Consider the following 26,202-nt stretch of genomic DNA (forward strand, 5'->3'; position numbering starts at 1 on the left):
GTTTTTATAAGTTCCTTTTCAGTATGTTCCTGTTTTTCTTTTTTGTATAATTGAAATTATATTTGGGAAATATTTTATATACTGAGAGCATTTTCATGTCATTAATTTAAAATTTTTTAATGACTAAATAATATTGTTACAATATTTATTTAGCCATTCACTGGTTGTTGGACATTTAAATGGCTTTTAATTGTCATTGTTGTAAATAATGCTGTGAGGAACATTTTTAAACATATTTAACAAGTGAAATTATTGAGCATAATAAAGGCACAGGTGGTTTTTGCTAGTTTTATCCCTCAAACTACATATAACCTTTTTATTTAAGAGTATTTTGTTTGCTACCAAATGCCATCAGATTCCCCTCCTTGCCTGAAAAGTATGAGATCTGCGAATTTTGGCAAACACTGTTATTATTTTTTATTTGGTTTATTTAGTGCTTTGAGCACAAAACAGTTTATGGATGGTTCTGAGTACATTTATATCTAGCTTTGTGACCCCCATCTGCTGTCCTGTGCTTTGCAAGTGCATGTCTAGATATGGCTGTGGCTTTTTTGTTCATTTCGAGATCTAGCCTGTTATTGCACAGTAAAATGAGTGCCTCTTAGATTCCCTGTCAGGATGCAAGGAAAAAATGGCATCAAGAAGAAAGCAAAACTAGATTTTGAAAATTAAACCAAGCCCTTTAAGGTTACGTTATTATCCCAGGCACAAAATGAAACCTGGTTTAGAAATTAGTGGCATCTTTTGAACATAGCACTATAAAATCATTCAGAAATCAATGGTATGCCATTCTTTGTTGGAATTTTACTTGAATCCCTAGAGGGGTAGTTTTTCCAGAATCTTATCTATATTCACTCAATTTTTGAAGGTCTACTGTTTGCTAGGAATAAAAATTATTTGAATGTGACTCTATTAGGATTAATTTGGGTATGGTCTATAAGAAATATATAACCTGACTACGAAGGCATAAGCAAATGGAAGTCCATCTTTCCGACAGGATAATTCTCGGGGTGAGAGGCAACTGTTGGCCATGGCTTTTGCTTCTCAGTGGTGTTTAGATCAACATCTCTCAGTCTTTCCCCTGTAGTCCCAAGATGGCTGTTGCAGCTTATGCCATCAGGCATGCATTCAATGCAGGAAGAAGAGGAAAGAGTTGTGCCAGCCATACCTGTTTGTTTTTAATCAGAAAAGTAAAGCTTCCCCAGAATTCCCTTCAGCAAACTTTTTGTATTTCACTTGCCAGAACTGTGTTACGTTGCCACTCCAGGTAGAGCAGGCAAGGGAGAAGGGGTTGGGAATGTGTTTGCTGGGTGACAGTGACATAAGGAAAAAGGGCTATTCCTTGTGGACTGATTGCTAATTACCAGCATTGTTCTCCAGCTGGTTTAGCTACTTAAGGAATGTAATAATAGTCTTGTAGCTGGAGAACTGAACATTGTTTTTACCAAAGTGCACGCCATTCTCATTGTGTTTCCTAAGGATAGAGAGACGCGTCCATATCAACTACTCGTGCTTTTGGTTTGAATAGGCCAGATTAACCATGGGCACAGTAACTAGGCATTAGCTCTCTCTCCTAGTATCAAAACTTTTAGAGCCAGTAGGTATTGTTAACTTTATCTTAAGAAAAAGGAAGCAGTAATAGCTTGTCCTTCTTTGTTTTTCCTTACTGGAAAAACGAAAGTGGAAATAATCTAGTACCATTCCATCCTGCGTCCCATTTGTACACCACAAATAGGAAGCTTTTATAATTGTTAGAGTATCAATATTACTGCATGCTACTTTTCCTCAAGTAAATAGTTTTGGTTTTCCTAAGTTACACATATATCATTCTTGGTGTGCTGGGGGAGTAGAGAAAAAATTTTTTAATGATTTTAAGGTAGTAAAGAACTTTATAAGCATGACTACAGGGCCAGAAACTATAAGGAAAAATATTAATAGACCTGACTACACAAAAGTCATATTGAAAAAGACATCAAAAACAAAGCTAATAGGTAAATGATGAACAAAAAAATCCAGCAGATGACATATTTTTCTACTATGTAAAGAGTTTTTACAAATCTCTAAGAATATCCCAATAAGAATAATAGACACAGCACGTCAACAAGCAGGCTTCAAAATCAAAAAAGAGGGCCAGGTGCAGTGGCTCACACCTGTAATTCCAGCACTTTCGGAGGCCATGGCAGGTGGATCACAAGGTCAAGAGATTGAGGCCATCCTGGCCAACATGGTGAAACCCTGTCTCTACTAAAAATATAAAAATTAGCTGGGCACGGTGGCATGCACTTGTAGTCCCAGCTATTCAGGAGGCTGACGCAGGAGAATCTCTTAAACCCGGGAGGCAGAGGTTGCAGTGAGCCAAAATCATGCCACTGCACTCCAGCCTGGGCAACAGAGCAAGACTCCATCTCAAAAAAACAAAATCAAAAAAGAAAAATTTCAAGGGCCAAAAATCAAAGAAATGAAAGTTAATATAATGAGATTTCTTTTTATTATTTTTTTTGAGACAGAGTTTTGTTCTGTTACCCAGGCTGGAGTGCAGTGGCACTATTTGGGCTCACTGCAACCTTTGCCTCCAGGGTTCAAGTGATTCTCCTGCCTCAGCCTCCTGAGTAGCTGGGACTACAGGCGTGCACCACCATACACACCGCCTCCCCTTTTTGTTGTCCTTATTCAGTTAGAAAACATGAAAAGGATTAGTAACACCCAGTGTTGATGATGTAAGGAAAAATGCACTTTTGCATACTGTTGTTGGAAATGTAATTGGCAAAATCTTTTGGAAGGACTAGTTGACATTGTGTTTCCAACTTTTTTTTTTTTTTTGAGATGATATCTTGCTCTGTTACCCAGACAAGTGTGCAGTGGCTCAATCTTATCTCCCTGCAACCTCTGCTTCCTAGGTTCAAGTGATTCACCTGCCTCAGCTTCCCGTTGGTCAGGCTGGTCTTGAACTTCTGACCTCAGATGATTTATCTGCCTCAGTCTCCCAAAGTGCTGGGTTTACAGGCATGAGACATCGTGCTTGGCCTTGTTTCTGACTTTTAAATGTGTCTGTTAACACAGAAAAATCTACTTGAAGGAGTTAACTAAGGAAATAGCTATTAATAGTTACCAAATACATTGTGTCAAGGATCTTTATTGCTGTATTATTTGTAGACAAAAAACAATCCAAATGATCAAAATTAAATAATCACAGTACAATCATTCAATGAATTTATTACTTTTTTTTCTTAGTAGAGACAGGGTCTCACTGTATTTTCCAAGCAGGAATGCAGTGGTGCAATCATAGCTCCCTACAACCTCCAATTCCTGAGCTCAAGTGATCCTCCCACCTTAACCTCTTGAGTAGCTGAGACTAACAGGTGCACACCACCACACTCCACTAGTTTTAATTTTGGTAAAATACACGTAACAGAATGTTCTGCCCTTTTGATTTCTTGTTCCCAGAGACACCTTTGCTTATGGTTCTTAGCTTACCCACATCCGGAAGAAGAAGCCCTTTTCTTTTCCTTAGTTGCTCCTTGGTTCCAGGTTTTATCTTTCCACACGTGTGCCTAAATTGGATTACTGCTCAGTGGTTTTGCTGGGGGGGGGGCGGGGTGATGTATCCAGTTGTGCATCCTTGAATCCCCCACATATCCCTTTTCCAGTTTGAACTCAGTAAATATGCCCTTGTTTGACTTAAATTGAAACTGGAACATAGCTTATTAAGGGAGAGAGAGAGATCTTTAACACAGGGTATTATCATGGTGGAGAGAGAAATGCTATCTTTAAAAGGATAGTGGTATCTTCATTTTGTTTCTCCTGTTTTGTGTTGTGAATAGTATTATCTGTTTAGTTAATTTTTGCTGATAAAAGTTCTTTTCTCATGTTAGGAATTTTTCTCTTTGAGGGATCTATTTAAAAAAAAAAAAAAAAAAAAAGACAACTTTTAAAATGCAAAGTGGCCAAGTTGTGTCCCTGTGTTGCCAAGTTTCCCTTTGGGACATTTCCTTCTAAGTGGACGCTGGACACTGATTTAATGTTTTTGGATCTCCTTTGTTAGTGAAAATCTCATGCAAACCCTGATATTCTGTGTGCTGGTCTAGTAGATCTTTACTCTTCTCCATTATGAGGTTTATAGGTGGTTTGTATTGCATGCCTGATGAGCATTCCTAATATTGAAAGAAAACAAAAGAAAGCCCAATTTGTCTGTGTATTATGTGTTTGCTTGCAAGGGAATAGGTTACCATGAGCCTAAAAATGATCCCTGACTTTGCTAAACCCTTGATACTGTTGACATGGAGCAGCTCATCTCTAAGAGGCAAAGGACCACTTGATTCTGTAGAAACAGAGCTATCAGTGACCTAAGGAAAAGTAAAGGCTTGGCATCTCATTGGTAGAGAATCCTCTAAGCATAGTATCACCAGCAAGGGCAGATGAGTACTTCACTTGCATGATTTGCAGGCTGTTGTTCAATTCTCTATTATAGTTATTCTAAGCTCATCAAGGACCTTTTAGAAACAGTGCTTATATTGCCTAGTGTGAAATCCCACCGCGCCCCATGCTGTTAGACCAGAGGGAGTATGATGTGAATATTAAACGTTCTATGTGGCAGGGTGCGGTGGATCACACCTGTAATCCCAGCACTTTGGGAAGCTGAGGCGGGCAGATCACCTGAGGTCAGGAGTTTGAGACCAGGCTGACCAACATGGAGAAACTCCGACTCTACTAAGAATACAAAATTGCCAGACATGGTGGCGCATGCCTGTAATCCCAGCTATTCAGGAGGCTGAGGCAGGAGAATCGCTTGAACCCGGGAGGTGGAGGTTGCAGTGAGCCGAGATTGCGCCAGTACACTCCAGCCTGGACAACAAGAGCGAAACTCCATCTCAAAAAAAAATTCTATGCGTATATCAGAATATCACATGCACCCCATAAATATATACACATATTATCTATTAATAAAGAAAAAGAAGTGCCAGTATTGGATACTAAAATGGTTTGAATCTGTGTCCCAGGCAAATCTCATGTTGAAATGTAATCCCCAGTGTTGGAGGTGGGGCCTGGTGGGAGGGGACTGGATCATGGGGGTGGATTTCTCATGAATGGTTTAGCAGCATTCCCTCGGTGCTGTCCTCATGACAGCGAGTTCTTGAGCGATCTGGCTGTTTAGCAGTGCGTGGCTCCTCCCTGTCCCCACTCTCTCTCTTGCTCCTGCTCTGGCCATGTGAGGCATCTGCTCCTCCTTTGCCTTCCGCCATGATTGTAAGCTTCCAGAGGCCTCACCAGAAGCTGGACAGATGCCTGGCACCATGCTTCCTATACAGCCTGTAGAACCGTGAGCCAATTAAGCCTCCTGTCTTAATAAATTGTCCCGTTTCAGGTATTTCTTCACTGCGCCACAAGAATGGCCTAATACAGATGCAGTCCAAAAATAAAAATAAAATAAATGCAGATGATCTTTTACTATAGTTCTAACAAAGTGAAGAATTTGGGGTTATGGAAATAAGCATCTGCTTTTTGCCTGTGTTTTTGACAGACCCTATAAGGCAGAGTTTTAAAGAAGTTAATTGTCATTTGTTGTGTGGATATAAGTCAGTAAAATGCTAGTGTGAAAGAGCAATCAATACTGACTGAGACCCCTGAGACAGGAAGAGCTGTGTTCCTCAGAACTGACCTCTGACTCAAATTTGGGAAGGGGCATCCGTGTGAACCTGCTCTGTTGGCATGGGATTTGGTTGTCAGGATGGAAAGGGTCTGGTGACAGCAGTCAGCTTGATGCATGCCAAAGAAAATAGGTGTCTGCCTTGCATTAGGTGCTGCCACAAGGAGACATTACTAGATAGACGTAATCCTGGTACTGTCTGTTAAAAGTGTAATTATTGAATTTTTTTTAGTAGATTCCTCCCTCATTCCAAAAATGGTAGCAAGATTAACATTTTGTTGGTACTCAATTCCTTTGCAAATAACTTAAAGAAATTCTCAATATGTACAGCAAGAGTTTCAATTTTAGCTCCCTGCTCTGTCCCCAAAAATAAAAAACCACCTTTTCCACTCCTTTTATAAAGCTGCTGGCATTAAAAAAGAACAAGGAGAGGATCCTTGAATGATAAGTACTGAGCACCAAATACATTATTGTTTTATATCTGGAGTTTTAGAAAAGAAATGTACAAATGTAATCCAGCCTTGTAAAGTGCTTTGTCAACATCACTGCCACGTTGTTCTTGAGATGCCTTGGTATAATAGAATTTGTACAGGCAATTTATCTTCGGCTTGTCATTTTTGTGTATGGGTCTGCACCCTAAATATGGGCATATTCTATCACTCTACTGATGATATTCTTTTCCCCCAGTTGGTAACCCAGAGTTTAGTTAAACCATTTCTTACTCCTCCTTACCTATATTATAGGAGTATGCACTGAATCATGGTGAGATAGTCTGGCGTAGCTTGTTCAGCATTTGAGAACACATCAGCTAATAACCCCTGAAATACCCTCCATAGAACGTTTTCTGTTGGTTAAAAACTTGCAAGCAAGAATGGTTAGAGTACAGATGTTTTCTCTAAGGCTTCTTATCTCCTAAAAAGACACAGGTTATTCTGACAGGTGAAACAAGACCAGGCAAATATGCAACATTGATCTAATCAGCAGGAACAAGAGCAATGTTTTAACTGGGGCTGCCTCTTACCAGCGTCATTAAAGGCTCCCATTACTCTTTTATTAGAGGTTCCCTCTCTTCCTTATCAGATTACAGAATGAACATAACTCATGGCAGTGATTTGATCTCTTGTTAAAGAGGATTACAGCTTTGCATTACCTCGGATTGACACAGTTTATAATTCGCTTGCTGATTCTCAGGCGGGTAGCACCAGACGTTTGACCCCCCAGCACTGCTGAGGGGAAAGGACCCGCATATATCATCATTAAAGATGGCGGCCAGCACAGAGATAGGGGGCACAGGACCTTCTTCCTCCAGTAATGTCAGAAAGGACAAAAGAAACACTCTCAAGTTCAAACCTAAGGCTTGGGCCAGCATTTTAAAACTGGGTTGGAAAGAAAACACTGCTGTTGTCTCTTCTCCTTTTCCTGATTTGCTGCTGTTCAGTCTCTTATTCTAGAGAATTTGCATTGTCAAAATGAAGCCTTGGCTCCAAGCAGGAGGTAGCATGATAAAAGCGCATCTTCTAGAAAGAGATTTGTAGATGCTGAACAGATAAATCCTTCCTCAAAATGGGCCTTTTTGACTATAGTTCTCATTTCTGCAGTTATATTCTCATCGCTTCTTCAAAGGATTATAAATCCTTTTTTCCCCCAAAGGGATATTTCACATTCTTTAAAATGTGTGTAAATGTTTCTCTTAAGGAGTTGTTTTAAAATTTTTATTATTATTGGCTTTCTAAATATATTGCAGTATCTTATAGATATTGTATTAATCACAACTAAGTAACTTACAAGTTACTTGTGAGCGGGTAGGCAATAGCTAAGTTTTTCGACTTGATTTAGTTAGTCATAACTATGTTATTAATATTTCCCACAGTGATCACTGAGCCAACATTAGATTGCTAAGTTACCATTTCTAAGTGCAGTTGTCCTTCGCTCTCATTTATCCACTGTAAGTCTGTGCCCTGTGTCTGATGGGCAATGAAATGACATAGAATAATGACATCATATTTCACTTACTGAGCATTTACTATATGCCAGACATTGCATTAAGTCCTTCACATACATATTCTTTTTTTTTGAGACAGAGTCTTGTTTTGTCGCTAGGCGCCAGGCTAGAGTGCAGTGACGTGATCTCGGCTCACTGCAACCTCCGCCTCCCGGGTTCAAGCAGTCCTCCTGCCGCAGCCTCCCAAGTAGCTGGGACTACAGGCACACACCACCACGCCCAGCTGATTTTTGTATTTTAGTAGAGAGGAGGTTTCACCATAGTGGCCAGGATGGTCTCTATCTCTTGACCTAGTGATCCGCCTGCCTCGGCCTCCTAAAGTGCTGGGATTACAGGCATGAGACACCGTGCCCAGCCCATTTTCATTTGTTCCTTATTTTAAAAAAAAAAAAAAAAGAAAAAAAGAAAAACAGTGATTGACGTTATCCACTTTTATAAGAATATTAAGGTGCTCTTGAAGCTCGGCAGTTCAGGACTTGTGATATCTGCTGTGGTCACGAGGGACGAGCGGCGGCCTGGTTGGCAGCGAGTAGCCTGCAGCATTCGCCCGTGGTTACGATGAGTTTACCCCTCAATCCCAAACCTTTCCTCAATGGACTAACAGGTGAAACTTAAGTGGGGAATGGAGTACAAGGGCTATCTGGTATCTGTAGATGGCTGCATGAACATGCAGCTTGCAAATACAGAAGAATACATAGATGGAGCATTGTCTGGACATCTGGGTGAAGTTTTAATAAGGTGTAATAATGTCCTTTATATCAGAGGTGTGGAAGAAGATGGGGAAATGAGAGGATAGCATATTTTGTGGGAGATTTTTTTTTTTTCCCTGACCCCAGCCCCCGGGATATTATATATGTGTGTGTGTATGTATATATATATATATATATATATATATATATATATATTTATATTTCTAGACAATAAAGATTTGTTTGTTCTTAAAAAAAAAAAAAGAAAAAAGAATATTAAGGCATAGAACAATTAAGTAACTTGTCCAGTTGAACAAGTAAGTAGTGGAACTGGTATATGCATCTAAGAGTGTGGCCCGTAACCTCCACTCCTGTTTCCAAGAAGTTAACAAGCTTTGAGAAATACTTGGGAATGACGTGCCAAAGGGAAGCCCTCACCTCACCCCTAGCCACTCTTTAAAAAACTTCTTTGGGGAGAAAAAAACGACTTTGGATTAAAATACTTCCCCCCACTTTCTTTTATAAGAGAGATATTTTCTATGCAGGAAGGTTTGGCCTGTCAGTAATTCATATTTGAGTATGAATCACTGGATTTCCAAACCTGGTTTTATTTTCTATCATTCTGGTTACAAAGACTTTAGACCTCATAATTAGCTTTGAATCCTGATCCAGTATATTTAGTCAGTTTATGCTTATAATTCTGCTCTTTGCCATAGTCAGGCATCTGTCACCTACTTTTCTTAGAGACAATATCTTTTTCCCTTATAATAAAAACAGTACATGCTTATGGAAGAAAATTTGAAAAACATAGAAAGGATAAAGAAAAATATGTCATCCTCCTATTAAGAATAGAACATTATTGAAATGCAAATCAAAACTAGAGATACCACCTCACCCCAGTTAGAATGGCGATCATTAAAAAATCTGGAGACAACAGATGGTGGAGAGGATGTGCAGAAATAGGAACACTTTTACACTGTTGATGGGAGTGTAAATTAGTTCAACCATTGTGGAAGACAGTGTGGCGATTCCTCAAGGACCTAGAAATAGAAATTCCATTTGACCCAGCAATCCCATTATTGGGTATATATCCAAAGGATTATAAATGCACACGAATGTTCATTGCAGCACTGTTTACAATAGCAAAGTCCTGGAACCAACCCAAAGGCCCATCAGTGATAGACTGGACAGGGAAATTGTGGCACATATACACCATGGAATACTATGCAGCCATCAAAAACGATGAGTTCGTGTCCTTTGTAGGGACGTGGATGAACCTGGAAACCATCATTCTCAGCAAACTGACACAAGAACAGAAAATCAAACACCGCATGTTCTCACTCATAGTTGGGTGTTGAACAATGAGGACACATGGACACAGGGAGGGGAGCATCACACACTAGGGTCTGTAGGGGGAAATAGGGGAGGGGCAGTGGGGGGTGGGGAGTTGGGGAGAGAGATCATGGGGAGAAATGCCAGATATAGGTGATGGGGAGGAAGGCAGCAAATCACGCTGCCATGTGTGTACCTATGCAACAATCTTGCATGTTCTTCACATGTACCCCAAAACCTAAATTGCAATGAAAAAAAAGAACATTATTAATACTTTTACATGTTTTCTTATAGAAATTTTTGTGTATGTATTTTATACAGATATATACATATGTGTTTGAACTTTTCAGATTAACTTTATAGTATAAGCATTTTAATGATGTATTTTTAAAAGCATTTTAATAATATATTATAGAATATTATTGTTGGACATTTAGGTTGCTTGCAGTTGCTTTCCTTTATTTTCAGGTAGTGCTGCAGTGAGCATATATATACAGAAATCTACGTTCTCGGTTTTGCTGTGTCTATAGAATAGATTTCTCAAAACAAATTTCTCGAAGAAAAACATTTTTCTTTATCCTTTCTATATTTTTCAAATTTTCTTCCATAAGCATGTACCATTTTTATTACAAGGGAAAAAGATATTGTCTCTAGGAAAGGTAGGTGACAGATGCCTGACTGGCAGAGAACAGAATTACCGAATGACTAAGTAAACTGACTAAATATACCAGATCAGGATTCAAAGCTAATTATGAGGTCTAAAATCTTTGTAACCAGAATGATAGAACATAAAACCAGGTTTGGGAATCCAGTGACTCACACTCAAATATGTAAACTTTCTAATGATTCTTGATGGGTTATTCTAAGTTATATGACTCCTTTCTTTTCAGCTGAGGCTTATGTCATTTTATCTTTGCTAAGAGGGAAAACTATCTTTTTCCTTTTTCTTTTTTTCTTTTCTTTTTTTTTTTTTTTTTTTGAGACAGAGTCTTGCTCTGTTGTCCAGGCTAGAGTGCAGTGGTGCAATCTCGGCTTACTGCAACCTCCACCTCCTGGGTTCAAGGGATTCTCCTGCCTCAGCCTCCCAAATAGCTGGGACTACAGGCGTGCGCTATTATGCCTGACTAATTTTGTATTTTTAGTAAAGATGGGGTTTCACCATGTTGGCCAGGCTGAGCTTGAACTCCTGACCTCAGGTGATCCGCCCCGCCTTAGCCTCCCAGAGCACTGGGATTACAAGGGTGAGCTACTGTGCCTGGCCGGGAGAGCTGTCATTTTAAAAATATTGTCTATTTAGTAATGATAAAAGTTACTTATTGTTTTAAAGTTCATAACAAATGACACCTTACTGAGGACCTATAATGTAGTAGGCAGTGGGCTATAATCTAATGTTTATTTTCTCATGTAATAGTAAATTTGAAGAATATTAACCATTTATTTGTATCATTTGCAGTTCTGTTTTTATCCTTTGCCCATTCTCTTTTTGAGTTTTAGCTTTCCTTTATGAATTGTCTTTGTCTATGAATTCTCTATATTACGGTTATATAACATTTCCTGGTTTTTGTAGATTTTTGCATTTTGCTTGCCTGTCAATATTAATGATTTTTATTGGTCACATAGAAGTTTTACTTTTTAACCTAATTAAATACATAAAAACTTTTTGGGGGAATGTTTTTCACTGTTTTGTGATTAGGTAATCTCTCCTGTATCCCAGATCAATTACTGTTCACCTATATTTTATTTAATTTCATCTGATTTTTTTCCTTTCTTTTAATCTATTTGGAACTTTATTTTAATATATTGCTCAATGATCTTCACTTTTTATTTCTACTGCCTCTTTTTTTTCCTTGTAGAGACGGGGTCTTGCTATGTTGCCCCAGCTAGTCTTGAACTCCTGGACGCAAGTGATCCTCCTACCTTGGCCTCCCAAACTGCTAGGATTACAGACATGAGCCACCCCCCCTGGCCTTTTTAATTTTCTTTTTTAATTCCCACATAGACTATTACACTAACAGCCTATTAACCAGTAGTCTCTGTTCTTATCCGTTCTGTGTTTCATGGCCAGATTCACCTTCCTCAGGTTTCATGCTACTCTTTTCCTCTAGAGTAAACCCATACTCAAGCCTGCCAGTCAAGGCCATCGATGACTTGCTACCTTTCTCCCCTTATCGCCTATTTCACTCCGTGTTCTGTCTGGAGCAGACACCTGCAATCCCTGGGGCACACTGTCTATTCCGCATGTCCGTTCATTCTGCTCACTTAGCCTGCAGCATCTCCCACCCTCATCTCACTGTCATTTCCTGTTGAAATACTCAGTCACAAGGGCACCAGCCTTTCTAGGGAGACTTCAGATTCTCCACCCTCACTGAGCAGGTGGCTTTTTCTTCTTTGAACTCATTCTATTTGTTCCTCCCTAACAGTATTTATTACAGTTCACAAATGCACTTATTAGGGTTTTTTTTTCTTTCTAAGAATGTTAACATACAAGTCAAAGAAGTATGCCTTTGTTTACTGTCATCTTGTATTTAGTATTAGGATTTTATGTTCATGTATTTGGAATAATATATTTTAATTTCAATTATAGCTTGTCTTATATAGCATTTTGTAGCATTTTAGTATTTGCAAAACACTAATTTAAGGTCTTTTTCCAGTTGTCAGCTTTGTCTAAGCTCAGCAACTGCCTTAGTATTCCTGAGCAGTCATGCCTTCGTTCCTATGCGCTGCCTCCCTGGGAAGGCTTCTTTATGTGCCGTGGTTTCTTTTACATAGTGAAAATAGTCCTCTTGTTCACTAGATTCTTGAGAATAAAATGTTCCTTTTAATTTTTTAATTTCTGAGGACAATTTTAAATGTAATCCCTAACAGATAATTATTTAAATAAACAAAATTTGTGTTTTCACATCTGTGTATTACACCACTATCCCTCAGCATGAAATACAGACATACCTATTTCTGTGCAAACTTAAAAAAAAGTTGGATAGAGGCTTCCTGTCTGAGATGCTTTTAAAGGCCTCTGCATATGTTTGTTTACAGTTTGCTGTTTATAAGATTATTTTTGCAACTGTCCTATAAGATGAAGATGAGTTTCTTGCCTCTTTTGCTGAAATCTCTCCAAATCATCTTACTTCTTTAATATACTTTCCTCTACTTCCATGTCACTTTGTCTGGGTCCATATTATATATGGCGTCTACCACCAGGTTGCTTCCTAATTATTCATAGGTTAGGCCTCCATGTGAAAGCATCGTGCTGCTTGAGGGCCAACGCCTTATTTTGTTCTTAGCTCGTGGCCATGTTGGAAAAGCCCCAGAATGAAAGGTTCTACTCTGGGACTTCTCATTCCCAACCCTTTGCTTAGAGGGTTTTTTGTTTTTTTTTGAGACGGAGTCTGTCTCCTTCACCCAGGCTGGCGTGCAGTGGTGTGATCCTGGCTCACTGCAGCCTCCACCTCCCACATTCAAGTGATTCTTCTGCCTCAGCCTCCCGAGTAGCTGGGACTACAGGCGTGTGCCACCATGCCTGGCTAATTTTTTGTATTTTTACTAGAGACGAGGTTTCACCATATTGGCCAGGCTGGTCTCAAACTCCTGACCTTGTGATCCGCCTACCTCAGCCTCCCAAAGTGCTGGGATTACAGACATGAGCCACTTCACACAGCCTTTAAGGTCATTTTTACTTAAGATTGAACCTTGGGAAAAGATCTCTCAAGATCACTCTTACATTTCCATCACATTCAAGAGTGTAGACCCTAAACTTTGTACATGCTATAGGTTTTCTCCTGCTGTATGCTATATACTATAGGTTTCTCCTGATATATACTATAGGTTTCTGTGCTGTTTAAACCAGGTTTTGTTCTAGTGGCCTTCCTGTAAATTATTACAGGTTGAGGATTACCTATGGGGAATTCTTAGGTCCAGAGGAATTTCATATTTCAGATTTTCTTGGATTTGGAAATATTTACATTATTCCAGTTCAGCATGTCTAATATGAAATCTAAAGTGCTCCAGTGAGCATTTTCTTAGAGCATAGTTTGTGTCAGTGCTTAAAAAGTTTCAGATTTTGGAGCATTTCAGATTTCAGATACTTGGATTAGGGATACTCACCATGTAGTTACTATGGAACATGAAGAACACCAGCGGAGCTCTGCAGTGATTTATAGCTTCCAGTCAGTTTTCTGGACTACTTTCAGGATTTGTTTTCTTTACGAAGAAAACAGTTTTGGAATGGATTCTGTAAGTACATTAACAAAGCATAAAGGCCTAGCTACCTTTTGTTATTTTCAGTGTTGGTATTAAGTGTCAGCTAAGAAAGGATATTTAGATCAAGGACCTTGCCTGTGATACTTGGAGTTCAAGTTGCTGGGAACACCTGGCAATGGGAAGCTCTCACCAGCCAGCCTCGGACGGACGTGAGGTCTTGAAAGAGCCAAAACCACGCCCCATGCCCTACCATCGTCTCCCTGGGGAGCAGAACACTTCATAAACATTAATTATTTGACCCCCGCTGGGTGCTTCCACGTATAAGGTAAATAAGACTGAAGGCCTTTCTTCTGCAATATAGATGAGGAAACATCAGCCCAGAGAGGGAAATTACTTGATCAGAGAGGAGCAAGCAGGCGTGGGCCCCAGGGTGTTTGGAGTCTCAGTAGCTGACCTGCAGCAGCAGTGGTGGCTGCTGACACCCAAGAGACACAGTCCTGTTCGGTTCCCTTTCTGCTTCTCAGAGAGTGGTGGGGGTTGGGCCTTTTGTCTCTTGTGTGGAATGTGAAATGCTGCAAAGACGAGCAATTGTTCTTCAATGCTTTGTGCTCCCCTATAAGAAAGAAGAAATCAATACACATTTTCTCATACACACACTTGGCAGCGCTCTGCCTCCTCTTCCACAGCTCGGTCCTACAGAGGGAGGCACAGCTATGCAGCCAGACAGACTCTCCAGCGTTCAGGGGAAGAAATGCAAACTGCTCACTTTGCACTTAGCAGTCAGGATTTTTAGAGCCAACCATATAACTGGCTGAGGTAATCAAACTGCTGGCTTCAGGGACTAGTTGGTGAAACTGGCATGGGAGAGACCCTGTTACAGACCCCCTGTTGCAGGCCTGCTCAGTGCTGCTGCCGAAAGCCCACTGGCAGGTGTCTCGGACAAGTGCTCCTTTTGCTAAATTTCTCTCTATATTGCAGAGCCAGGGAGGAAGTTCTTTGAAGGGTACTATTAAAAACTAAAAAGTATGGACAGCCTTTAGAAAAAAAAAATCAGTTAATAGGCATACAGTCCAAACAAGAGCCCCATCTCAGACTGGATTTTATTTTTTCATCAGAAAATATGATATCTATATCTGTAATTTTGTCTTACAGCTCGCTGTCATTAAACAGTTGTGTGGTATGTGAATAAAAAAGAATTTGCTACCATTATTAGGAGAAATGGCAGCTTGGGTGTCAGGAGAGCTTTCCAAGATAGGAGATGAGTTCAGGGCTCGGGAGTGCGGGAGAGGGTTGTGGGGTCCTTTGCACAGAGGAGACCATTAGACCTTTAGAGTGTGTGGGGAGTCACCAGGGGAGCATGTCGAGAGGGGGGAGGAAGCCGAGAGCAGAACCTGGGAGAAGGAAGGCAGAGGAGAGCCAGGAGAACACATGCTCCTTGAACGCTGGGGAGGAGGGTCCTGGCGGGGCAGCTGGCCAGCAGCTGGAAGGGCATGCTCCTGAGGCCCCAGCCGTCCTCTGTGTCCTGACTCGCATTGCGGAGCTGGCACTTTGTATTTGCCCACTCGGTAGTGCTCTTGTGCACTTAGATTGGTACCGGATTTCTAAGCAAAACAAATCCTCCCAACTTTACCAGAAGTAATAGCAGAGTACCTTGCTGAAACTCTGTGGGTTGACATTGAATACCCTCACTAATTCCTGCGTGTTTTGGCCCCAGAAAAGTTGAAGTTAAGCTAGAGGTGAGTGATGTATCCTGTGCGCCCCCAACACACACACACAGACACACACACCCAAGCCCTGGGTTGTTGGGCAGCATCCTGATACGGATACAAATGTAACTGGAGTGTCAGTCTCACCTTCTGTGTGGTTGGAGGAAGTGATTCACGTCTAAGCAGTGAAGCATCCCCTGGCTTTTAACAGGAGCTGTTAGAGGGGCTGCTGTTTGAACAAGGAGCTTCATCTTCCTGAAGCCAGCAGTCACAAAACCGTAAACACAACACTGGCCAACTCTATTGCGGGGACCGTGGTGGTTTGACGTTAATATTAAACATCTCCAGCAAGGCAGAGAGCTCTGCAGCCCAGCTCCGGAATAAAAATAAATAAAAATAAAGAGAAACCCTGCTAAAAGCAGTGTGATGATTTGTCGTCTTTCCTTTGTGAGGCCATTTGTCTTCTCTCACATCAAATCTGTTATAAAACAGTCAAACTGTGAAAGTGGAAATCATCCCGGGAATATGGAATATTAATGCGCAGGAAGGAGCGGTGCCCCTTTTGTCTGAAGAGTGGCTCCTCCCCCATCCGCCCCCCCTTTTTTTGCAAGTCCACTAAGGTAAATTATTTTTCTTTAAAATAATATGGAAGATTTGAGGCTAGTAGTAGGGATGGTGGAAGTTTGGAGTGTTTTTCTTCCTTTGTGAAAGTGCAGGGGATTTGTAACCAGCTTGAGTAAGGACAAAGCACAAGTGAGAGGGAAACCTGTACTCATGCGGTCCCTTCTCGCCCCGTCCCTCTTCCCTCTCCTCCCTGTTCCCCAGCCTCTCAGTTCCTTTGTTTGGGGCCTGAACCTGCTTCTTGGAACATTTATAAATCTTGAGTCTGTCTGATCTTTAGGAGACAGGCCACAGGCCGCCTGTCACCACGTGTAATTTAGAGCTGTAGGGCTAAAAGCTTTTGCAGAGGTTTGAAGGACCTAGTTCTGACCTGACCAAAAGAACGAATTGGAACAGACCTTCTAGAGTCTCCTTCAAGCACAGGGGAGGATGGTGATGAGAGCAGACACACCAGGTAATTTATGGGCTCCCCTGACTGGTCGTTGGGTCCACTTAGAAATGAGTCATGTACTGCCACCTTGTGGTAGATTTGGGTGGCTGCGGTTTGGCTGCTTTGGAACCTTGTGAGGAGTTCAGCTAGTGTCCGATTGGACATGATTTGCCTTGTATCTAGATTTAGGTAATTACTGATAGATGAGGGGTGTCTCTGAGTTACTCTTATATTGCTGATTTGATCCTGTTAGAAATAAGTCTTAACTGGAAGAAGGTTGCTTTCTTTCCCCTCTACCTCTTTTCTTTGGTGTGTGATTTTTTTGTGGGGGTTTTGTTGTTCAGGTTCAGTTTGTTTTCTGGTTTGGAGTTGTGACGAGATTTCAGGAAAGAAGCCTGTGATGCTCCTTTGCTTGTTGGGGGATAAGAGGAGAGTGAGGGAGACCTAGTACCGACTTTTGGGCCTTATTCGGAAGTCCAAGTTTTTCTTCTATAGTGATTTTTGTGTTATTCTGACTAAATACTAACTCCTTATAAGTACTGTCTTTTTACATGGATTACCTTCCCAGCAGTCCAGCCTTCTTGGGGAGCCAAGTTCTTTTTTTCTTTTTTTTCTTTTTGTTTGTTTCGAGATGGAGTCTCACTGTTTGGCCCAGGCTAGAGTGCAGTGGCACAATCGTGGCTCACTGCAACCTCCGCCTCCCGGGTTCAAGCGCTCAGCCTCCCGAGGAGCTGGATTACAGGCACGCACCACCACGCCCGGCTATTTTTTGTATTTTTAGTAGAGACAAGGTTTCTCCGTGTTGGCCAGGCTGGTCTTGAATCCCTGACCTCAGGTGATCCACCCACCTTGGCCTCCCAAAATGCTGGGATTATAGGCATGAGCCACCATACCCCCCCTGCCTTGAGGAGCTAAGTTCTAATATGTGTTGCCTGTGTGTGAGCCCGTTCCCATGATGTACACAGGGCTGCCCCTACCACATAGCCCCAGGGAGCACAGGGCAATTGCCTGCCGTTTGGACCAGTCTGTTTCTCCTTGTAGGTCAAAGAGACACTTCTCAGCTATTTTTCTCTCACTTGTAAAGTCACTGATAGAGAGTAGGATGGATTTGGGTGGGGGAAGCCAAATGAGTGATGAAAGGAGGGTACCATTTTGTCCCTAGTGTTGGTAGGGAGCAGCCATAATGCCTTCACACGGGTTCTCAGCATGTTGCTGTCTCACTCCGTTTCTCATGATTGTAGATGACGATGCCATTTATGCAATGGGGACTTTGCTTCTTGCTCTAAAAACAGTATATTGTCACCAACTTACCGGTGAGGAAGCCAAGATTCACAGGGGCTAAGTAATTTACCTAAGGTCCTAGACCCAGTAAGGACCCAAGCCAACGTCAGAACCAGCTCTGACAGCAGCTTCCAGCCCCTCCGCATTTATGATGCCATGCTGCAGGCCGTGGAACAGCATTCGCCTTGTTCTGTTTAACTATTCAAGATGTGTATTAAGCTGGCTTCTCTGTTTAAATATAGAAGAAAAGAAAGCTGCTGTCCTGTGATCTGTAGACATTTTTAAGAGGAAGTTGGAGGAGTGAGCAGCCTTTGCCCTTTGACATGTTGGTCTGCTTTGGTTTCTGACAATTAGAACGAAGGCACATGTTTTCTTGGAGAAGGGTCCCTTTGTTTGGTGCCATTAGCACGAGCTAAGTGACAGTTGGCAAGCCATCTTTTTCCGCAGACATTTGGGAGGCCCTGGGCGTACTGGCAGATAGAACAGAAGAGAGTGGAGGCCTTGGGAAGACAGAGAAGTACGAATTCAGAGTGCAGGAGAGGTGGGGTCCTGCTCCCCTGGCTTTGGCTCGCAAGGGCTACACAGAAATGTTGGGATTGGCTTGAAGGTTCTGAGGACCTTGCTTCTGGAGCTTTGGCAAAATCCTGGCTCAGAGGAGTGAGTCAGGATGGCAAGCAGGCTTGATCACAGGAGGAATGGAGGGAACGGAGGCCGCTGAACCTGGAAAGGAACAGATTTAGTTAGAGGAGCCAGGCGCGGTGGCTCAAGCCTGTAATCCCAGCACTTTGGGAGGCCAAGGCGGGTGGATCACGAGGTCAAGAGATCGAGACCATCCTGGTCAACATGGTGAAACCCTGTCTCTACTAAAAGTACAAAAAATTAGGTGGGCATGGTGGTGCGTGCCTGTAATCCCAGCTACTCAGGAGGCTGAGGCAGGAGAATTGCCTGAACCCAGGAGGCGGAGGTTGCGGTGAGCCGAGATCGCGCCATTGCACTCCAGCCTGGGTAACAGGAGCGAAACTCCGTCCCAAAAAAAAAAAAAAAAAAAAAAAAAAGAGATTTAGTTAGAGGAAGACATCAGGTAGTTGACGTGCTGCCACAGGGAGTAGTGGCCAATCTTACTTCTCTCCTGGCTTTAGTGGGACAAGAGCCCATGGCTGTGAGCCCCAGAATGGCAGAATTGGCTTCAGCAGGAGGAAGAGTGTATTTGTGTCTCCCTAGATGGAGTGGTTTGTGAGAGACACACTTAATGCATGTATTCATCTTCCCGATCTAGCTTCTGCTATGCCTTTCATGTCTTTGTAAACCTCCGCAAAATCTAACAAAGTTCAAATAAGCATTCAAATAGTTTTAATTAATTGATTATACCTGTAGTATGTTAGATTTTGAGGCCAGGAATCATATACATCTAGTACATGTTTAAGCTTCCACCACACTAAGCAAATTGTTTTCAAACACAAATGTGAAAAAAGACAGCATCGGTACATCTCCAGTAATTTTAAAAGCATGCATCTGTCATCGGCGACCACACTGGTCAGTGCAGAGCAGGCGTGCACGTGAATCTCTGCACTGACCACATCTGGGCAGATTCTCCTCGCAGGGTTTCAGATCTGATCCAGACCCTGCTAGCCATGAGTGCTGCTGTGATTGGAACCCTTTTCTGACTTGCCTGTCATGTGCTTTCTTCATTTCTCTTGAATCTTCGATGTTTATTTGGGGTTGAGTTAAGGCAGAAGTGAATGCTACAGCACTTTTGTGTGCAGTGTGGGAGAGGTAGAGGACTAGAAAGGAAAGAAGGGCCAGGACGTTCTGCCGTGTGTCTTACATATTTAGAGAGAACCCCACCCCTAAGAAGCAACAAATGAACAATTTTTAATTAGTCAAAGGCAAATTATGTGTACCATTTTATTTATTTATTTATTTTTAATAGAGACAGGGTTTCGCCGTGTTGCCCAGGCTGGTCTCAAACTCCTGGGTTCGAGTGATCCTCCCACCTCTACGTCCCAAAGTGCTGGGATTACAGGCATGAGCCACCACACCTGGCCTGTGTGTCAGGTTTAATCTGGAAAGCAGCATTATTGTCTCCGCTGGCTCCTTTGGAAGACTGGCGTGTAATACTTGCTCGGAGACTGTGCTGTGCTTTGGGAGGCTGCCCAGGCTTCTTCAGGGAGCAGTGGGATGGCCGCACTCTTCCCACTGTCCACCTGTCTTTGGCCACAGGAGTGGATAGGTACAGCTCAGGGAGGCCTTGGAGGCTTGAGGGTTTCAGGGCCAGTGCAGGAGGAGTGCGGTCTCCTGTAGAGTGGATGGTACAGCTCCTACAGAATCCCCAGTGCTGCAAGCTACTGACCTAGCAAATTGAAAGCCCCACACAGATCATTTGCAGGTTTAATATGCTCCTTTGTACTGTTTGCCAAATGACGTCGTGAAAGACAGTGATCTGTGTTGCGGTTGGGTGAGGAGTGCACATGTGGAACTGAAGGGAACATATTTGGGTCCACGTCCGCAAGAGGCTGCATTCTTATACACATACACCCCCGTTTCACTCAGAGCTTTTAAAACTTACCTGCCACTCAAGTGATTGCAGGTCACAGCCAGCTACCATGTGCATACTTTAAGTCTCTTCAGAAGAATCACAAAATAAATAAGCCAAATCCTAAGACACACACACACACACACACACACACACACACGTGCGCACACACACATACACACACACATGTACATTCTGTCTTTATGGAAAATGGCTGCTAATCCATGATCATTTTTTTTCTAGAAACAGGTTTTATGATAATATAGTAAAAATATTAAATTAGAAAATGCCTCACTAAGGGTTATAAAACCTTACTACACTAGAGATAGGTAATTATCCCCTCTACAGCCTAAATGACAGTTTAAAAGAAATAAAAATGTTAGTGCTCATTACTTGCTTTTGTAGGTTGCAATAAAGGGTAAGTTAAATTTTAATTCAAGGAAGAGCCCCTGCTATCGACCTTCTACCTCAGGTCCAAGTCCTGCTAATTACTCCAGAGGCTGCTCCCCTGCACAAAACCAGTGTAACACGTTGTCGGCAGCGCACCCTCCCACTGCCCATCAGTGTGTGTGTTGGGGGTGGGGGATTACAGATCAGTGATTCACATCTTGGTTCTTAATGTGATAGGGAGCAGGAATTATATATGTTAGAAAAAAAAGTTCATTATGCACATAGCCTTAAGGGGACCTTAGGTATGAAAGAGTACACTTACCCTGGAGAATCCGATGGAGACAAGGCCCACCTGGAGGACTGGTAGTTTAGCTTCTCCACGTGGCTAGATCCCGGTTGGGAAGATGCAGCCAGGGGACAGGTTCCTGCAGGAGAAGGCGGTGGCCCTCGGTCCCATGGCACCTTTTTGTAGCCTCGTCTTTAGTTGGAGTTTTGTTTTTCTTGTGAAGGGGTGAGGGCTATGGACGTGTTTTGCTTCTTTTCAGGATGTCTTTGCCTTTTCCTAAGCACCGAGGCACCTGCCTAGGTTTGAGGGAAGAATTGCTCAGTGTACCCTGCAGCTCAGTCTTCAGACTGGGGTATGCAGAGACTTTCCAAGGGGAGGGTGGACACAGATAGGAGTCAGTCTCTAGGCGTACACTTTCCTAAAACTGTCTGCCCCAGAGCAGGCCTGCGCTGGAGGGCACGGTCTCCTTTTACCCTCGTCCTTCTCCAGCCTTGAAAAGCCCCCCACCAGCCCGTCCTTAAAGTGACAGGGACCTCTAGCTACCACGGGAAAACCTCCAGGGCCTCAAACACAAAGACAGCTGGAAATAAGGGTACAGAGATTAAGAAAGGAAATGCCTAAGGACTAGATGACAAGCCCTGTGCGGGCCGGCTGTTCCTGTGTCTTCATCTGCAGCACAGTCGCATGAGAACATGAGTTGAATTGAGTTGTCAGTTGGTTGATCATTTGGTGACAAGTCACTATGCAATTTGTGTGTGTGTGTGTGCTGCATAATTCAGAAAGAATGAAAAGAATCAAGTGGCATTGCTGTGACAGAACTCTATCATTCCTATCTGCTTGTTTATATGGCATTTCTCAGTGCTTACGTCTTCAAAAAAGACCAAAAATAGGAATGCTGAGCCCATTTCATTCTAGCAATAAATAATATTCCTCCATGAATCCATGAACAAATGGAGGGAAAAGGCTCATCCATATCATTAAGGGGTACATTTTCAGTAACATTTTACACACGTATGGATATTAAATTTTCACTAAAATTAGAATATATTGTATCATGTTATTATATATTGATTGTATCCTAATAATAACTCAATCCAGAGGAAAATTTTAACTACTTAGAGCCTTATAACGTCAAACAATTAAAATATTTTTATGTCAGTTTTGTTGAATTTTGAAAATTTTGAAAAGTGTTTTTATTTACAGACTAATGTGGCCAAGAAGTATGATAAAGGTGATGGATAAAAGACATTCAAGCATAAAACCATTACACTAGGACCAAACTCTGTAGGGAAAAAGACAGATGGAAATAAAATTTAAAAAGAAAAAGATGCTATAAAATGTCCAAGTTAAAGAGTTTATGTGAGGCCGGGCGCGGTGGCTCAAGCCTGTAATCCCAGCACTTTGGGAGGCCGAGGCGGGTGGATCACCAGGTCAAGAGATCGAGACCATCCTGGTCAACATGGTGAAACCCTGTCTCTACTAAAAATACAAAAAATTAGCTGGGCATGGTGGTGCGTGCCTGTAATCCCAGCTAATCAGGAGGCTGAGGCAGGAGAATGGCTTGAACCAGGGAGGCGGAGGTTGCAGTGAGCTGAGATCACCACTGCACTCCAGCCTGAGCAACAAGAGCGAACCTCTGTCTCAAAAAAAAAAGAGTTTATGTGTCATTGTGTTACTTAAATGAATAAACGGTGAGTATCAAATCACTATGGCACATAGATTCCGTTGCAGGCATTACAAAAGTTCATATTCTCACAACATTCTGGTAATTATATATTTTGTAACTATTTAAACTTACTGTGAAAAACATTATAAAAATATGCAACCTTCCCTTCTCCAACCTAGCAAAGAGGCAGGCCAGCTGCTCAGGGCAGGAGCCAAAGCCAGGATATAGAGGAAGGGCTGAGGCCAAGCTGAGCCGCTGGAATCTGCAGCAGGGATGGGGTGGGGTAGGGTGGGGGAATCTTCATCCAGTGGTGCTCCTGGGCCCCAGGGAGGGTCTGCTTTGTCTGTCTCAGAGAAGGGAGTGGAAGAGTCAGCCAAGAGGCTGTCGCCATGTTTTGCATGAGAGATGGTGAGACCTGAGCTCGTGGAAGCCTGGAGGAGCTGTGAAGTTTGAGACGCTTTGAAGGTAAAAACGGTCACTAGCTGGTGGTAGTGGGTGAGGAAGACATAAAAGTAGAAATTGCTTGGGGACTTTTAGATTGAAGTAATCCCCTATTCATATTCTCTCTCTGTGAAAATATTTTAAGAACCCAGACCACTCAGCTTCCCAAGTTGCCTTGCCATGAACAGCTGCATATGTTTGTCAGCTTTGCCCACCTGAGTGTGAAATGATGTTCTATGAAAACATGGGTTTCAGCAATTCACTCTCTGCTCCTGACACGCGAACCCTGCTGCGGACAGTAACTGCTGCCTTCGGCCCCGGCGTTGCACTGATACTGCGCGCAGAGTGGAAGCATTTGCTCAGTGGTAATGATGGGGTCTGGTGCAGGCAAGCACGGCGAGGCTGGGAAGGGTATGATTGCGAAGCGCTAAATAGCATCGCGCCTCTGCATTTCCCTCTCGTCAGACGTTGTCGTCTTAAAGTCACACTGTCCTTTTGTCATGGTGACTCTCCCTTTCACACCATTTAATTTTTTCTGTGGAAATGGCTAGAGAGACTTGTCTTTATTGGCAAATAGGCAGGCCATAGTGTGATGAAGTGCAGCCTGCACCGGGCATCGGGGTGTCAGTGTCGCACAGCTGGTTGTTTGGAAGCCGGGGGTTTGCGTTTGGCCTGGGGCTGCCTTCCACCTTGGCAGGGCTCATCTGGGCTGACTGAGGGCGAGTCGCGTGGATGTGTGTAACAGAAGAGCAAAAGAGACGGGTGAAGCTCGGGGGGCACCTGTGTCCTTTGTCTGTGGCCCAGGGGCCTGCTGGGTAGTTCAGGGTGAAGGCACCAACACACTCTTGGGATAAAAATCCTGTAATAAAATTGGAGGCCTGTTGTTTTCTGGCTTGTGCTTTCACTGCCTGTCTGTCCCATGCTCCCCAACATGATCAAGCTAGCTTACATTTGTGGCTTCTGGAGTTTCTTCCTTAAGATGTTTTTCCTTTTACTTTTTTAAAGCTTTGATACTCTATTACTTTTGCTGGTTTTCTATGGTGCTTCTGTTCCTGTCCACAACTATAGTAGAGCGACTTCAAAAAAAGACCAATAGGTTTTTGGTGTTGAAGCCTTGCTGTTTGAAAGATGGGATTTTTGGTTTTGTTTTCAAAGTCAGATGTGCCGATGCTGGCCCTCAGATAGTGAGAGCACTTTAAAAAGCTTGTTTTCCTAACAAGATGGCAGGCTATAATTTGAGTTCGATCTTGAGAATATCCGAGCAGGTGTAGATTTCTTCTGGGGCTGCTGACTCCTGGCCCGTGACCTCAGCCCTGTGTGCGCCTGCCCTGTCTCCGTGAGGTCTACTGGCTGGGCCTTCTGCAGAGCGTGAACATGGATGACTGCCTCTGTGGCCACCTGCTGCACACCCACCTCCCTGGTGGCAGGGATGTCCTCACGCAGGTCTTACCTGCTTGGACCCTCATGGCTCCCTCATACCTCTGGAGGGAGGATCTGCTCTGAATCCACAGGGGAAAGGGTTCTGGAGCTTCTGTCTCAACGACAGGAAAGATCCCTACCCCATCCAAACCGCTTTCAGGATTTCCAGGCCGTGGCAGATGGCTTTGGCCAGGTGTTTGTGTGTATGTTGCCTTTCAGAGCAGGAATAGCGGTTGAAAGTTGTCATTTACTTTTCTTTTTAGGGGCCAAGACACAGTCATGTTATGATTGTTTTAATGTTAAAACCCAACTTTAGAAATAAATTAACCCATCATATGATTTATTAGACAGAATAGAGACAGGGCATCTGGGGAGTGGGGAAGAAGCTTGGTTCTCCTCCTGAACAACCGCACGGATGATAGTAATTGGAATCTTGTTGCTGGGTCATTTTCATTGTTTTTCAAGTACTGCCAAGTCCAAGAAAATGTATGAAAACTAAATTATATCCCCTACATCCCATGTCTGATTGAATCCTCCTCATCGGGTGGTGGTCTCCTACATCCTATTAAAATATTCAATCTTGTTTTCTTACTTGAAGAGCCTGTCTGCAAAGGGCAAACTTAGAGAACACTCATTCCCTGGAGACAGGTGTCTGGCCACACTGGACTATTTACATATTTTACTGTTTGATTGGGTTTCTTCCTTCTGTTGTGTTTGTGAATAAGAGCTTCGGGATGCATTTTTAATTCCATGGTTGTATTTTCAACAGAAGAAACAGATTCGGGTATTTCCCAGCTTCTGCGTTCCTTTTTAACCTTGAACAGTGAACGAGTGTGTTAACCAGTTTGCGGTGTTTGTCTTCTAGGACAGAGCTGTATCGCTCTCTTTTTGGCCAGCTCCACCCTCCTCGTGAAGGCCACGAGGATAGACATCACCCACCTCCGACACCCAGCGGCACCGTGGCTGGTACGGCTGCTCGTCCAGATGGAGGAAACCAGTGACGTTATGGGGATGCGCTAGCAGGGAAGTCCCTGGAAGGTGCTGCGTTCAGAACATGTGCCTGATACGTGCAAGGGCGCCGCCCTGTGCTCCAACCCCACCTTTAAACGTCACAAATAAAGAGCATTGTTACTGCTACCACCACTTGTGAGTTCTTAAGAGGCTGAGAGTCCGTCTGATTTGGTGCTTTAGTGGATCACACATTTATTGCGTTTTCTTTTTTCTAGTCCAGTGGCCTCTTCATACAATATCAGAGTTTACGTTTTCTTTATCCAGTCACCCCGATGGACATGCAGATTGCTTGCATAGCTTGGCTGTTCTGAGTAGAATGAGTGTGTGAGTGCAGATGTCCCTTCAACATAGGAATGTCCATTCATTCATTCATTTATTCTGAGGCAGAGTCGCTTTGTCACCAGGCTGGAGTACTGTGGCATGCTCTCGGCTCACTGCAACCTCTGCCTTCCAGGTTCAAGCGATTCTCCTGCTTCAGCCTCCTGAGTAGCTGGGATTACAGGCGTCCACCACCACGCCCAGCTAATTTTTGTATTTTTAGTAGAGATGAGGTT

The 26,202-nt window shown here is 42.8% G+C and overlaps 1 protein-coding gene, 1 long non-coding RNA gene and 1 pseudogene across 3 annotated transcripts in view; all 3 read left to right on the plus strand.

Moving 5' to 3' along the window:
- AATF (apoptosis antagonizing transcription factor) overlaps window positions 1–25,774 on the plus strand; it is a 114,777-nt gene extending 89,003 nt beyond the window's left edge. For both annotated transcript variants that reach the window (XM_032280771.1, XM_032280772.1), the window contains one exon: window positions 25,503–25,774. In XM_032280771.1, coding sequence (XP_032136662.1) covers window positions 25,503–25,638 — 136 coding nt within the window. In that variant the 3' untranslated portion in view covers window positions 25,639–25,774. The remainder of the gene's footprint in view (window positions 1–25,502) is intronic.
- LOC116553353 lies at window positions 8,076–8,583 on the plus strand (annotated as a pseudogene).
- LOC116553354 lies at window positions 17,415–21,981 on the plus strand. Its single transcript, XR_004269721.1, has 2 exons — window positions 17,415–18,660; window positions 18,973–21,981. It is a non-coding gene; the product is annotated as an uncharacterized LOC116553354 (long non-coding RNA).
- Window positions 25,775–26,202: the final 428 nt, after the last annotated feature.

The sequence above is a fragment of the Sapajus apella genome, unplaced genomic scaffold, assembly GCF_009761245.1.
Source record: "Sapajus apella isolate SASKATOON/1434 unplaced genomic scaffold, GSC_monkey_1.0 scaffold12, whole genome shotgun sequence".
Taxonomy (NCBI): Eukaryota; Metazoa; Chordata; class Mammalia; order Primates; family Cebidae; genus Sapajus; species Sapajus apella.